The sequence below is a fragment of the Fusarium keratoplasticum genome, chromosome 5 (genome assembly GCF_025433545.1).
Source record: "Fusarium keratoplasticum isolate Fu6.1 chromosome 5, whole genome shotgun sequence".
NCBI lineage: Eukaryota > Fungi > Ascomycota > Sordariomycetes > Hypocreales > Nectriaceae > Fusarium > Fusarium keratoplasticum.
The window spans coordinates 3,030,785-3,045,622 of NC_070533.1; the positions used below are offsets into that span (position 1 = coordinate 3,030,785).

General features: G+C 53.4%; 7 protein-coding genes across 7 annotated transcripts; 5 read left to right on the forward strand and 2 right to left on the reverse strand.

Annotated features, from left to right (window-relative positions):
* Positions 1-547: 547 nt before the first annotated feature.
* Positions 548-1,746, forward strand: NCS57_00756400 (Aldo-ket-red domain-containing protein; the record flags this gene model as incomplete). The annotated part of the gene is made up of 2 exons (XM_053057410.1): positions 548-979; positions 1,030-1,746. The coding sequence occupies exons 1-2, from the start codon at positions 638-640 to the stop codon at positions 1,744-1,746; spliced, it is 1,059 nt and encodes a 352-aa protein (XP_052913605.1). The 5' UTR covers positions 548-637.
* Positions 1,747-2,580: 834 nt separating this feature from the next.
* NCS57_00756500 (EamA domain-containing protein) lies at positions 2,581-4,242 on the forward strand (the record flags this gene model as incomplete). Its single annotated transcript, XM_053057411.1, has 1 exon — positions 2,581-4,242. The coding sequence occupies one exon, from the start codon at positions 2,581-2,583 to the stop codon at positions 4,240-4,242; it is 1,662 nt and encodes a 553-aa protein (XP_052913606.1).
* Positions 4,243-4,577: 335 nt separating this feature from the next.
* On the reverse strand, positions 4,578-5,939 carry NCS57_00756600 (F-box domain-containing protein; the record flags this gene model as incomplete). The annotated part of the gene is made up of 1 exon (XM_053057412.1): positions 4,578-5,939. One exon carries the CDS (start codon positions 5,937-5,939, stop codon positions 4,578-4,580), a length of 1,362 nt encoding a protein of 453 aa, XP_052913607.1.
* Positions 5,940-7,092: 1,153 nt separating this feature from the next.
* On the forward strand, positions 7,093-7,983 carry NCS57_00756700 (uncharacterized protein; the record flags this gene model as incomplete). The annotated part of the gene is made up of 2 exons (XM_053057413.1): positions 7,093-7,603; positions 7,655-7,983. The coding sequence occupies 2 exons, from the start codon at positions 7,093-7,095 to the stop codon at positions 7,981-7,983; spliced, it is 840 nt and encodes a 279-aa protein (XP_052913608.1).
* A 429-nt stretch (positions 7,984-8,412) lies between these two features.
* Positions 8,413-8,989, reverse strand: NCS57_00756800 (uncharacterized protein; the record flags this gene model as incomplete). Its single annotated transcript, XM_053057414.1, has 2 exons — positions 8,833-8,989; positions 8,413-8,774 (listed from the first exon to the last, which is right to left on the reverse strand). Exons 1-2 carry the CDS (start codon positions 8,891-8,893, stop codon positions 8,413-8,415), a joined length of 423 nt encoding a protein of 140 aa, XP_052913609.1. The 5' UTR covers positions 8,894-8,989.
* A 2,491-nt stretch (positions 8,990-11,480) lies between these two features.
* NCS57_00756900 (Homoserine kinase) lies at positions 11,481-12,663 on the forward strand (the record flags this gene model as incomplete). The annotated part of the gene is made up of 3 exons (XM_053057415.1): positions 11,481-11,904; positions 11,957-12,255; positions 12,313-12,663. The coding sequence occupies 3 exons, from the start codon at positions 11,481-11,483 to the stop codon at positions 12,661-12,663; spliced, it is 1,074 nt and encodes a 357-aa protein (XP_052913610.1).
* Positions 12,664-13,686: 1,023 nt separating this feature from the next.
* NCS57_00757000 (uncharacterized protein) lies at positions 13,687-14,721 on the forward strand (the record flags this gene model as incomplete). The annotated part of the gene is made up of 2 exons (XM_053057416.1): positions 13,687-14,138; positions 14,190-14,721. The coding sequence occupies 2 exons, from the start codon at positions 13,687-13,689 to the stop codon at positions 14,719-14,721; spliced, it is 984 nt and encodes a 327-aa protein (XP_052913611.1).
* Positions 14,722-14,838: the final 117 nt, after the last annotated feature.

Genomic DNA, 14,838 nt, shown 5'->3' on the forward strand with positions numbered 1-14,838 from the left:
TTGCTTGGTTTGTTTGGGATGACATGGTTGGTGACCTATCACCGCTGACAGGCAGATGCCACATGTCGAGGTGAAACAAAGAGATAGTGAACCATGCAAGGTGTAACAGACAATATTGCGTCTATGTGTGATTTCTCTCTGTTCCAATAAGTAACTAACTGTTGCTCAGAGCAGTCTAACTTTCGAATGTGGTTAACTGATTGCTCGCTTCTTTATTCCACCCAGGCTTTAAACCCCAGCACATACGGATACCTATCTACAACTACGTCATAGGCACTGACATGGAAAGCAAACTCCTCTAAACTACCTAGACTCACTCTTCAGCATAAGCCGGGCCAATTATCAATGACAACTCTTACAAATCATCAATGATGCTCTCGCTGATATCCGCTTCGGCAGCCCAGCCGTCATCACCGAACGGGATACCCCGCCCGGTCTCGCAGTTGTAAGTGGGGCCGTGGTGAGGACGGAAAGGTGCCGGAGTGAGCAAGACGCATGAGAGCACGATGATGAGAGCTGGAGTTTAGCTTCACATCTCCGATATCATTTTCTTCCTGGGTATAAAAGCCGCAGGAGCCCCCGTTTGCCGCATTGTGGGAGTTCTCATCGAAAAGAGTATCTATCAGCTTCTGTCATTATGCCTCTTGTCGCTCAGAACCCGAAGCATCGCGTCATCCTGGGTCTAATGACCTTTGGGCCCCCTGGCAGCGAGGAGCTCGACGCACGTATCTGTGACTCAGAAACATTTACCAAGGCCCTCGATGTCTTTCAGGGTCGAGGATACAGCGAAATCGACACAGCACGCATCTATGTCGGTGGTAAGCAGGAGGCCTGGACTCGCCAGGTTGGTTGGCAGGAGAGGGGTTTCACTCTGGCCACCAAGGTCAAGTATCCCAGGGATCCAGGCGACAATACGGCCGAAAAGGTCGTCGAATCGGTCGAGACCAGTCTGAAGGAGCTCGGAACCGACTGCATCGATGTAAGTCTCCCATCTCTTTCCGAGGTGTCGTTGTCTGACACGACTATTAGTTGCTCTACCTCCACCGTCCTGATCGTGGTATCCCCTTTGCAGAGACGCTGGAGGCCATCGATAAGCTCCACAAGGCAGGCAAGTTTGTTCGATTCGGCATCAGCAACTTTGCGGCGCATGAAGTTGCAGAGGTTGTCATGACCTGCAAGTACAACGGCTGGGTGCGGCCCACGGTGTACCAGGGCATGTACAACTGCGTCACCCGTTCCATCGAGTCGGAACTCTTTGTCGCATGCAAACGGTACGGACTCGACATTGTCGTGTATAACCCCATCGCCGGCGGCTTGCTTTCTGGCAAGATTAAGTCACGGGACATCGCGCCTGACAGCGGCCGCTTCTCAGACAACTCTAGGATTGGCAAGATGTATCGCGACCGCTACTTTAGAGAGAGCACATTCAAGGCGCTGAGTGTTATCGAGCAGGCTGTGGAGAAGCATGGGTTGACCATGATCGAGACGGCGCTGCGGTGGATGGTGCACCACTCTAAGCTTCGCATCACCAACGGCAACGATGGAATCATCATTGGCATCTCCAGCGTGGACCAGCTGGAGAACAACCTCGACAACCTGGAGAAGGGGCCGCTCCCCGACGAGGTGGTGCAGGCACTTGACCAGGCATGGGAGTTTTCCAAGGCAGATACGCCCAACTACTGGCACGGGGAGTTGGAATACGGATATAATGTCCACGAGGCTCTCTTTGGTGCTGGAGCCAAATAAGTCAGGAACAGCCTGCCTTTGTAGGCGAAGCAACAGAGCTGAGATAAAGGCGCCAACTCACGTGCCGTCCATTGTGACTACCGCGCCTCATCTGGCTATCTCAACCATCTCAGCTGGTGGTGGTGGTGTGGTGAGACGGGTGCTGAGCGCGCGTGGTGGTGTCGGGGGCACATGACCAAAGGCGTCATCGTTATCGTGGGACCATCTTGGCACCTTTCAGAAGCCGACTCATGATAGCTCAAGAGTAGCGCAGCACGCAATCAGATGTTGAGACGGAATAGCACATGGCATGTATTGAAATAAAAGGCTTCAAAGAATGCGCGCATGAGCCCCCCAGACAATCTGGAACTTTGTACAGCATCATCTGGCTCATGGCTCATCAGCAATCTCAGCGCCGCGATAGGCTCTCCCCGTCTCCAGCAGGACGGCTCAGCGGGAAAAGGGCCCCTGAGAAAGCCTAACCTCGTCCACTGTAGAACCCGCCGATGGGCCGTTGATGACCCCCCGGGCCCCCGTGCCCGTGTTCCCCCCGCCCTGTTGGTCCCCCATGCGGTGCGGGCCCCAATGCTGCGAGACAGCGGAGACCCCCTGTCGCTTCGGGGTCTTGGGACCCGCCGCCGACCACTCAACTGCGACTGCGCGCCAGCCGAATGGTAGAATCGATCCAATCCAACCGATGTCCTTTCAACACCAGCACCAAAACTACCAGGCATTCATTCGACCTGGTGCAACAAATAGGAACACCTGTTTTTCGCTCCTTTTTACCCTCTCCTTCTTCTCTTCTTCTTTTTCTTTTCTCCTTTCTTCCCTTAATTACCCCCTTCGCCGTCTCGTATGCCTCGGCGTCAAGACAGCGACCAAGAGGTCCATCTCCTACAAGGCCACGACAACGATCGATTGTCCATAGACTCATCCCCCCTGTCCCGCGACGACACCTTATGCGAACCAGAAACCCGGTCGACCGACAGACAAGGCAGTCCTGGTGCTCCGGGCGCCGCTTCCGATCTTGACGGCTCGAAACGTCACCAACGCGATACAAATACCAACGGCAACGCCAGCCGCGAGTGGCTAGAGTTGGACGACATGGATGCGAATGGCCTCAGCCGTCCAAAGTACCATCGCCATGCTGGTGGACGATCTGGCACTCCTCTGCTTCACAAGGAGGATGACGATGACCGCGGCCGCGTCACTCACACTGCGCATGGCAATCGAAGGACCAGCCTAGGGTCGGCGAGGTCGAGCGAAGATGAACGCCCTTATCATCGAGAGATGATGGAGAGGCCATCTTTCAGTCGCCGATCAACTATGCGCAGCCGTAGCCCTCAGACTGTCGCCGACGCCGCCGAAAGCTCGACGCGCAAGAAGTACACGTATGCCGCATTCTTCCTTGTCATCAGCCTGGTGTCGTTCTGCGTCCAGACAGAACTGAGCGCATACATTCAGCATGATCTTGGCTGGGACAAGGCGTACTGTATGATGTACTTTACCCACGGCTCGTGGATCGTGCTGTGGCCTGTTCAGCTCCTCATCCTGCGCTTCCAGAAGCGCGACATTCCTTGGCCCGTCTTTTGGAAGCGACACAAGCAGCATCTGCGCACAACCGCCATCATGATCGAGACGCAGACTCTCGACGTTTTTCATCTTTCCATCCAGCATCGCGCGCGCCCCATTCGTTACATCATCCGTTTTACCGTTCTCATTACCTGCGCGCTGACCGTTGCCGGGCTGAGCTGGTACATTGCCGTCAGCTTGACGACACCTTCGGATCTAACCGCCATTTACAATTGCTCCGCCTTCTTTGCATACGTATTTTCTGTACCACTACTCCACGAACCCCTGCGCCTCGACAAGTCTGTCGCCGTCCTCATCGCCATTGCCGGCGTGCTCGTCGTCGCTTATGGAGATACCAAGTCGGAGGGCACCAAGGACGTGGAGGCTTCAAACCGCTTTTTTGGAAACATTGTTATCGGCGTGGGCTCTGTACTGTACGGCCTTTATGAGGTCTTGTACAAGCGCTTTGCTTGTCCCCCTGAAGGCGTTTCGCCCGGTCGCGGCATGATCTTTGCAAACACGTTTGGCTCTTGCATCGGCCTTTTCACGCTCACTGTTTTGTGGATTCCGCTCCCAATCATTGACTTCTTGGGCATTGAGAAGTTTGAGCTGCCAGTTGCTTCAACCTGCTGGTTGATTCTGTTGGCTGTGCTCATGAACGCCACTTTCAGTGGCTCATTCCTTGTTCTCATCTCTCTCACTTCGCCCGTCCTCTCTTCGGTCGCCGCTCTACTGACCATCTTCATTGTTGCCATCGTGGATTGGATGCTCACTGGCGAGCCTCTCAGCTTTGCGGCCATCCTCGGTGGCGCCATGATCGTTGTTGCGTTCCTGGGCCTGACCTGGAGCACTTATCGAGAGATGAAGGAACATGAGGCCATGAAGCCGATTGTGGATCTGTCAGACAGCGATAGGGACGGCGACATTGAGAGCGACGATGATTAAGAATGTGTGTGTATTTTCGGCATGACTCGTTGGTTTATCTAGAGTCCCTGGGATCAGGGACGAGGTGATGGCGTTGGTTTATCTTGGAATCGGTATCTATGTCGTCTTGCATACTCTGGTAGTTGGGCTCGGATATGCATCCATCGGTGGTTAAAGGCGTTCTCTCTGGGGCTCAAACACATGGTTCAACAGGGCCTCGGATTTACAAATCTGTTGAAAGCTGGTCGGGATAAGATCAGCAAATAGATATTACATACATTCAAGTAGAACCTCATGGTCAATATACTGGATGATGACTTTCCTTGCGCTGTTATAAGCAAAACTCCCCTGAAGCTTCAAATTTCCAAGGCTTCCATGCCATCATGGTTCCCATCGATACTCTCCAGCTCATCTGCCGGTACTTCAGGAAGTGCATCTCTGATAAAGACGCCCTCGCTCTCTTCCCTCCAGCCATTCACGCCGTCGATGTAAGCATCGTAAAACCCCCTCCTCCAAACTCCCTCTGCTGGCGCATCACCACTCTCAAACACCTTGAGTTTTTCCCAGCCTGGCTGAGGGACGGGGTCAAGTATCTGTCTCATGAGGAGCGAGTAGGATGCGTCGCACTCCAGCCACAGGTCGGATAGATTCACGCGAGAAAGACCGTCGCTCTCCCAAAAGTCTCGGTTTTTAGGCATGAGTTGGACAAACAGGTGCTCGACGGGAGGACAGTTGGGGATAAGAAAGTCGGCGATATGGTGGGAGAGCGGGAAGATAGCGATGTAAGAGAGGGACTTGAGGGTTGAGCGCATCACGTTGAACGATGTGTCGGTGGGTTCGAATATCACAGGAAGGAGAGTTGCTGGTGAGTAGTGAAAGAATTCGTATGTCGAGTAGACTGGTGCAAAGGAGCCTTCGTTGATGAAAAGTGAGGTCCAGTCTCGTATGGCGAACAGGTCGATTGGGAGGTGGCTCTCCCGAACTGGACTCTCTGACGGCAGGGCGTTGGTCCTCTTGTGAAGGTCGGAAATATCAGGTTCGCGTGATAACGAGATAATGTAGTAGGTACTGTTAAAGGCCCAGTCACTCGACAGGTCTACAGTCCTACTAAGAAGTGAAGCGACAAGATCTGGTGAACTGATCAAGGTGACACGCAAGGGTTCGATGACGTCGAATAAAGCATGCCACAGCCAATTGTTATCCCAATGCTGTCGACCTCTCTCTTCTTCAGATCTCTCTTGACCGCCTTGGTCGGCGCGCTGGGGCTCTTGTGTTAAAACGGACCAGAGGAGGTTCCACGACATGGGCCTCTCGGGCTGATGAGACTCGGGTGGCAACAGACCCCAAAACTGACCATCAGCATATCTATGCTGTCCAGAGCCTCGAGGGATGTCCATAAAGATGGTAAAACTCTCAACATGCTTCGATACACCGCTCCTACGCAGAAAATCCAGCACGTCGACACCCGCAACGATGTCTTGGCACGTCGGCTTATAGAAGCGGTGGAAGCACCATACGACGTGGCGGAAGAGGAGGTGCGTCACGGAGCGCCTCCAGATGCGGCACACGAGGGACGCATTCTTGAGGGGCGTGTCCTTTCCCGAATGGACGGGCCTCGAGATCTTTGACGGGTCTCGGTAGAGGCCGCGCTCAAGGCTGGAGTCGGAGTCGAGGAAGCTGAGGATGTGAGCGATGAGCTCATTCGGGAGGTGCTGCATGGTCGGTGGCATGACCTGGCAATATCCTCTTTTATCGACACAGGGATGAAAGATTGAGACGAGACAGGGTTGTTTAGAGCAGGATTCAATGGATTTGTGCTCTGGGTGGCATGTCGTTGAAGTTGGTAGGATTCCTGGGGATGCAACCTAAACGTAGGTAGATGGGTTTACCCCACGTCAGCTCCCCCAGATCCCTACCTCCCTCCCTTTTGACGTGACTAGCCTCCTTTCCACCAGACGGGAGAAAGGGAGTGGCGAGTCAAGGTAGACCACGCAACACTGACCGCGGAGTGTGCCGTGCTATCAGATCCATATGTGCGCGATGGATAAATTCATGTCGCCTGCCAGCCTGCATCACCAGTCGGAGCATCCGGAGGATATATATCTGCAGGAACCCGTTCATATATGGCTCGGGCTTGTCCAATGAGCCAGCAGGATCAGGTTGGAAACTAGGTAAACTGCCTATTCATTGTGCACGGGTTGAACAAGGCGTGGGCTGAGGAGTCGCCTCGGGTGGTTTACAATTGGCCAAGAGCATTAATACTCGCTTTTCGTCTTATTACATGAGTTTCGAAAGGTGGTAATCGCATGGACAGGTATTCATCCTCCATAGCCAAGTCGCTCTAGTTGCGGTTGATAGCTGTCAATTGATCCTGGGTGCGACAACCAATATGAATGCACAGATGCAATCCAAGAAAATCTTGATAATTCTAGTCAGGCTTTTAACAACAGTATTCATTCTCTGGAACCGGATTTACCGAGCTGGTGGCCAATCCATTAGACGTTTGCCTTGAGTGTGGTGTTAATCATGGATCTTGGAGGAGCCAACAGCAAACAGTCATCTCCCATCAAGAGGCAACACAATCCTCATAGACCCAAAACAAGGGCACAACAAATCAGTTTGACTAGGCCATTCACTCACTACCGAGAGGTGGCCAGCCGTCGGCAGGTGCCAAACGGCCGACGCAGCTGCCCGCCAGGTGCCTCTCCAATCCTGGGCACATAAGAAAGCGCAGCCTGTGATGACTCGACAAAGTTGCTCTTATTCATTCATCAAGTGAAAATACCCGCGCATATAAGCTCGTTCATGAAACAGAGATCTTGGTTCACTTCTCGCTCTTCTCTCACCTTCAGCCTTTGCTTCTCCTACGCCATGCCTACCCACGTCTTCAACACGGACCTCGACTCCTTCTCCGAGGAGCAGATCGAGAAGCTCGGCGCCTCTCGCGCTGCCATTCTCGAGCCCGCCTTTGATGAGTATCTCATGTCCGACGACCTACATGAGACACCCCTTCCGCCATCCTCGATACAGCTCCTCCCCGCCTCAGACCTCAGCGTGAAGCTCACGCGCGCCGCCAAAAGCGATACGGCCATGGAGGTCAGCATCAGCAAAATCTCTGACCCGGACGCGGACAATTTTATGGGGTTTAGCACCGAGGATAACTGCATCGTTTTCAAGGGAGAGATGGGGCTTTTTGATTCCTTCCTCGAGTTTGCAGAGTCCATCACCCAAGACAAGGACGTGACTGTCGTGTTCAAGACTGCCAACGAGATCCGCATACCTCGCCAAGGTCTGGAGTATGGCTTGAGTTACGAGAAGTTTGCAGCGCGTGTCGAATTGTTGGAATGTGCCATGTGGATTAGAGCTTCACGGCCAGGACAAGGTGAGGCGCCTTTATTATCGACTTGTCATGAGTGTTGCTCATTCGTCTCAGGACACAACTCAGAACCCGATGTCTCATCAAACACCATTCATCCCAGCACACCCCCTCAGAACCTTTCATTTAGGGGAGTCATTCCTTCAAGCGCCGGGACGCCCGACTTGGATCATCTACGAGGCAGAAACATGGCAGAGTGCAGAAGTCCGTCCAGCGACTCATCACTGTCTCCTCCACCCGAGATTATCACCACTCCACCATCATTCAGACACCTGAGAAAGGAACTTCTTGGCAATGAGGATTTGAAAAGGGTCAGCGATGAAAACAAGATCAGAACGCCAGCTCGAAGAGTTCGAATCATGACCAGAGGGTCTACCAAGAAGTAACATGGACGATTGGAGCAGCTGGATAGGCCAAGGAACGGCAAGCTCACCACATGATGTATGAGGGATGGACAAAAGTAACGATTTTATGACAGTTTTGCTTTAAATGGATGGCTTACCGAACTGGACAGCTCTCCCAAATGGGTTGGTGAGGAATATCAATGGTTGTCACTTGCTGGATTATGGATACCAGGCAGATATCTTGCGAACCACATTCACAACTATGCAAACTCAAAAGTGAAGCTGTAAGCTCTATGTTCATTCATGAGTGAATATCTAGGTAGTAGATCAAGTGCGATCAATCGTAATCTAAACGCCAACCAATGCCAAGTATTAAATCCATAGTGTAAAGGAGAGGAAGAAGAAGAAGCCCGCTATCCAACCCGGATGATGCGCTCATGGTTCATTAAAACAAAGTCATGATAATGACGTCTAGTTCTTGAGGCCGCAGTCGGAGGGGCTGGCGTGGTAGACCTGGGCGTTGATGCGGCCGAGCTGGGCGGCCTTGCCGTTGGTGAGGTCGTTCATGGCGCGGAGGCCCATGTTGACACCCTCGCCGGCGTGGTCGATGGCGAGGACGTGGATCTTGCGGCCCTGGTACTCGACGCGGAAACAGCTGCCGCAGTTGGGGGAGTTCCAGCCGGCGATGGTGTAGACGCCGCCGATGTAGGGGAATCGGGGGATGTCGGACTGCTTTTTGAAGCCGTAGCGGGTGATGAGGCCGTTCTTGCCGTCGGAGCAGGCGACCGAGGTCATGGCACGGTTGCCATCATCGTAGCCGGTGTCGTAGGAGACTGGATGTTCATGTTAGTTTGATATAGGCCAGTGTTGGTGAGAAAGAGGTAGACTCACCAGTGGTGGCCGAGGCGGCAGTGGCGAGGGTGAGGGCAGAGAGGACACCGGACAGCTTCATGATGATGGTTGTTTTGTGATTAAGAGGTGGTGATGGAGTTGTGAGTGTGGTGAAGGTTGTTGAGCTGGAGGATGAGAGTGTTGGAGTGTTGATGAGGATGATGATACAGGAACGAGAACCATATCGACGAGTGTTGAAGGTCTCTTTATACTTTACTGTCCAGACCATTCGATGCAGTGTATCTCGTAAAGGCGAGCTCTAACGGACCATGCATCTCGCTCAACTCCGTCACGAGCTCACGATGATCGTCCACATCTCCACATGCAAAGTAAGGCCGGACGGAGGCTGGCATGGCAGGCAGGCTTAGCTAGGTTGTCTTCCCCGTACGGATAGCGTCATAGGCCAAGCTATCCTCTGCCGACGTCCGGGAAGATCGCAGTAGACTTCAAAGACCCAGCCTCCCCACGTCGGGTCCGGATTTGGACGAGGTGGACGGAAGCCTCTCTCTGACAACGTTGCTAGGGTTGCGCCGTGATGCTATTTCGAGCAATCAGAGCTAGTGTTAGTGAGCCCGTGCTACATAATCCCCGGTCCAGACTTGGGTCCAGAATAATTCCGCGCATTGGCAGCTTGAACTTGGCCGTTGTGGGGTAAGGGTTTTCTCGTATTCTTGTCCACCTCCACCGAGAGACCGACGTAACGTAGCCATTCTTGTCTTTCCCGATGCCTTGTGAGCTACCGGAGCGGCCGGTGAGGCCCGCGAACTACGGGGAAAAGATCTTTGTTCAGTATTACTCCGAAAGGGTCAACTTCTAGGCCTTTGTTGAAAAGCTGAACTAGAGATGGGTCGTTCGATCAGGTTGCTACCGTGGGGAGACGAGGTGGCCCAGATGACCTCGCCACGAGGGGAAACTGTGCTGCTTGCTGAGGCTCGTATTCCTGCATCGCTGATGCTGCGCCGAACGCCGCTCAAGTCTCGCCAAACTTCTGGGGCGCACTCCCGATTGGGAAGTTTATGGCATGGCGATCACCTCAGGCTTTTCCATTGCAAAGTCCAAGGCGAGCAGATTCAAGAAGTGATCGTCGACGAGAGCATCATTCCCCATCGGGCGCGGGTCTCGTAGCATGGGTGATCCCACAATATAGATTGAAAACACGAGGACCCGACAGACGTCATGGGAGGAAAAAAGCGATCATCCTGACTATCCGAGACAGAATAGCGGTCGAGATGCTAATGCCGGGATTCCCGGCAATGGAGATTCTGGGCACCTATGCAGCATACGAGATGGAGAAAGATACATTTTGGGTGAGAGATGACCGGCTTGTTGTCTTTCCTCAGCACTAGGGACGACATGCCACGGTTAGGCTTGATAGTTTATCGACATTGACATCATGGTGGTGAGATTGGTGCTGCTATTTGGGGACATCTGTCGGAGTCTCGGACGCACGGTTGTGCGCATATTGGTCAGCTCAAGGTTCATTGTCAACAACGGAAAATATATCTACGAACGGACAAATGATGTCCATTGTTATAGGTCATGTTGTGATATCTACAGAGGCGTTGCTGTTGTTGTCATGTTGTGCATAGACTGCATCCATGTCAGCGAACCAACAGCCAGAAAATAAGATGCTGATGCTCTTGACTGGGCAATGCGTCTACACACGAAGCGTGCACGAAAACATCATGTCAGACGTGCATCTGATCAATGAATCAAGATGCGGATTAATACCCCAACGGGCAGTGGCAGATGGACATGCCGACGGCAGCAACACGAGCAAAGTCACGAGGCTCTCGCTCTCGCTCGGGAAGCGGGAATTTATTGTGCAAGGATGGGATCGGATTGGACGGGATATGGATGCAGAGTCGATTGGTTGTGCATGAGGCTGCTGCGCAACAATCGGCCAAGGTCAGCCACTTCGCTTCGTCGGGGAGGGGGCGGGAGGGATCTGGATTGAGGCCTTGGAAGAGTATTATATCCAAGGATGTAACGGGATAAGTGGTGTTTGTGCTTCTCGTATTAATATATTCCAGCACCACAGTTGCAGCTCCTCTTGTATACCTCGACTTGCATGTTGTTTAGTCAACCAAATGCCCGTTCTATTGTTGATCAACTCAACAAGCAAACTCCCTGCCCGATAACCCGATGGAAACCCTTGTCCAGGACATTTCCACAGCCGGGTTTAGCAGCCAGAAAATGTCCAATTGAACCGTCGTTGACCAATGAATATCGATGGAGGGGCAGCCATCGAGAGACTTTTTTTTTTACCCCGCCAACTGCCAGCAGTTGACAAAGAAAAAAAAAAGAAGCGGGAACTGAAGGCTTTTGTATGGATGCGGCCAGCTCCGTCATCGGGGGCCGGGACGGGTATGACTCTGTCAGTTAATCACTATCAAGGTCGGGTCCACGCAAACTTCTCTTGACTCGATCTTTTCCAAGAGAAAGAAAGAATTGCCAGAAGCAGATCGGAGACTTTTTCGCGATTGATCGTCTCCATTGAACTAGCTCCAATTGCGCCATTGGCAGTTTAACTCTCTAGAGCCTGTGACCTCTCCTCCCACCAACGTCTTTTCCCACCCGTGAGACACACCAGACAAATCCACACACAGCGTCAGAGCGTCTCATTAACACACAGGACAGGACCAGTCATGGAATCGTTTGTCATCAAGACCCCCTGCTCCAGCGCCAACATTGGCCCGGGCTTCGATGTCATCGGCCTCGCCCTCTCGGTGTACCTCGAGCTGCACGTCACCATCGACCGCACCAAGACCAAGTCGGAGCACCCGCTCAACTGCAGGATCACGTACGAGGGAGAGGGAGAGGGCACCGGCGACATCAGCCTCGACCCCCAGTCCAACCTGCTCACCCGCGTCGCCCTCTACGTCCTGCGATGCCACGACCAGCGAAATTTCCCTGTCGAGACCCATGTTCACATCAAGAACCCCATCCCCCTTGGCCGTGGCCTGGGCAGCTCCGGTGCTGCTGTGGTTGCTGGTGTTGTCCTGGGTCGCGAGGTCGGTGGACTGAAGCACCTCGACTATGACCGCCTGTTTGACTACTGCCTCATGATTGGTGAGTCTTGAGAGCTCTTCAAGAGCTCTGCCTGCTAACCTCGACTCCCCAGAGAGACATCCCGACAATGTCGGTGCCGCCCTCTACGGAGGCTTCGTCGGAACATACCTCAAACCCTTGACCCCCGAGGACGTCGCCCGGACAGAGATCCCCCTTAGTGAGGTGCTCCCCGCGCCGGCCGGCGGCGAGGACACGGGCAAGAAGCCCCCGAACCCTCCTCACGGCATCGGCCACCACATCAAGTTCCCCTGGGCAAAGGAGATCAAGGCCGTCGCCATCATCCCCGACTTCCAGGTCGCCACGCACGCTGCTCGAAGTGTGCTACCTGAAAAGTACTCCCGTCCCGATGTGGTACGTTTGGCAACCTGTTCCACCATGTTAGTAGCCAGCTGACCCTCCCTCTCACAGACGTTCAACCTCCAACGAATCGCCCTCCTACCCGTCGCCCTGGGCCAGTCTCCCCCCGACCCCGAGCTCATCCATCTCGCCATGCAGGACAAGATCCACCAGCCCTACCGCCAGACCCTCATCCCCGGCCTCACCGAGATCGTCGAGTCCATGTCCCCCAAGACCGAGGAGGGCTTCCTCGGTGTGTGCCTGTCAGGCGCTGGCCCTACCATTCTGGCTCTTGCCACACACAACTTTGAGACGATTGCCAACAAGATCATTGCCAAGTTGAGGCAGCACAACGAGAAGAAGGATCTGGCCTGCCAATGGAAAGTGCTCGAGCCAGCAGAGGGAACCCAGGTTATCCGATAAGAAAAGAAAAGAGAGGAGAGAAAATATACCTCAAAGGCGTTGATCTCAGATGGAGTTTCGGAGTTGAATAAACATATAGACCGTTTGGATCTCAGAAGGCATCGTCGGGAACGGCGGAGCCAAGAAATTGGATAGAGCGATAACTCTAGAAGATGAGGGTCCGGGTCCTTAAAAAAAGCCATTCAATTGAAGCCAGATTATGATCTTGAATTGGACGAAGTGAGTGGCTATGTCAGATATGCGAGGCAACTAGTTGACGTCCAGCAAAGGAGGCATCTGAGCTTTTCGATAGTCGGGTTCTGAAACACATATCAGATACTTTAGAGTCATGGGAGTTATGGAAGGGCATTGAATTAAACAGCGAATCAGACTTGGTTAAAGATACCTAGTAGGTATGCACTCATTGCAATACTCAGGTTGTCTACCTATTATATCCCTCTTATGCCTCGCACTGACCAGGCCCATTTCCCTTTCAGTTTGATAGTGGAGGCATCCCTAAGCATACTCCGTACCCCGAACTCCTCAATTTGCTACTGCACCTCAGAACTGCAATTGGCTTCATGCCCGGGCCGGCATCGGTTCACGAATCGGTTCGGGTTTCTTTTCCGCGGATCTTTTACGTATCCGCCGTCGATCGGTTAACAAAGCCTGCAAGACTGAAGCAATTGGCACTAGGAATTGCTCTCATTCATCAAGTGATTTAACAAAGAGGGGCAAGGGTTCCACCAGCTTTGGGGGGATCCTTCAGCCATCAGCAACTCGATAGGTCAACCCGTCCCCTTCTGCCGATTACATCAGAAGCAACCACTCATTAGTCGCGTAGGATCGCTGGGAGATAGCCCGAGGGACCGAACCCGCCGGCCTTCGGCTTGTTACCAACTCGTTCTGCACGGCAAATACGTGCTTATAATACATCATGTCAACCCCTCACGACAAGTCCCTCGTGCAACTCTCTTGCTGCTGTTGTTTCTTTGCTTTCCAGTTCATCACGTAGCGAAACCCCCTTTTTTTTTCCTGTTCATCATGGCTGCTCCTCCGCCCAAGGGCATCTACGTGCCCGTCCCTACCTTTTTCGCCTCCAAGAAGGCCGCCAACTACAACTCGATCACCCCGCCTGTAGACATTGAGACGCAAGCCGCCCACGCCGTGTACCTGGCCAAGAACGGCATCCGGGGCCTTGTCGTCCTCGGCAGCACGGGCGAGGCGGTCCACCTGCACCCCAGGGATCGTCATCAGATTCTGAGCGGGATCAAGGCGGGTCTGGAGAAGGAGGGGTTCAAGGACTACCCCATCATTGCTGGCACGGCGACCAACAGCATCGAGGAGACGGTCGAGCAGCTCAAGGATGCTCAAAAGTCGGGTTCTCAGTGGGGATTGTGTCTTGCTCCAGGATACAATGCTGCTGTGACGACGCAGGAGGGCATTATCCGGTGGTTCACAGCCGTGGCTGACCAAAGCCCTATTCCCGTCATGATGCAAGTCCTCTCTCAACACTCTCACGATAACGCAAACTAACCATTCTTCAGCTACCACTACCCCGGCGTCTCCAACAACGTCAAGGTCACCCCCTCGACCTACGTCACCCTCGCCAAGCACCCCAACATCGTGGGCTGCAAGCTCTCTCACGGCGACGTGTCAACACACATCCAGGTGGGCTCCAACCCATCCATCGATTACGACCACTTCCACCCCTTCACTGGCCTGGGCCAGCAGCTTTTCCCCGTGGTTTCAGTAGGCTTTGCAGGCGCCATCGATGGATCCGCAGGCTTCTTCCCCAAGACGCTGGTGCGTCTGTATGAGCTGTCGACCAAGGCCCAGGCCACCGAGGCCGAGCAGCAGGAGAGGCGGCTGCTGCAGTTCAAGGTCAGCTCCATGGAGGAGATTGTGGTCAAGTACGGCACTGTTGGTATCACTGAAGCTGTAAGCAGACTTAGAGGGTTTGGTGATATTGACGGCACGAGGTTGCCGCTGTTTGGGGGAATCCCCGGTGGTGATGCCGAGTGGGCAAACTGGAAGCCGGTGTTGGATGCTGTGGAGGAGGTTGAGAAGTCATTGTAAAGAACAGGATAGAACACGGAAAATAAAACCAAAGAACAGCATCAAGATTCAAAAGAAAGGTTTCAAAGTCCCTAAGAAAGGTCTCTGTGGTCCTAGTGATGTCTCAATGCCCTCTCA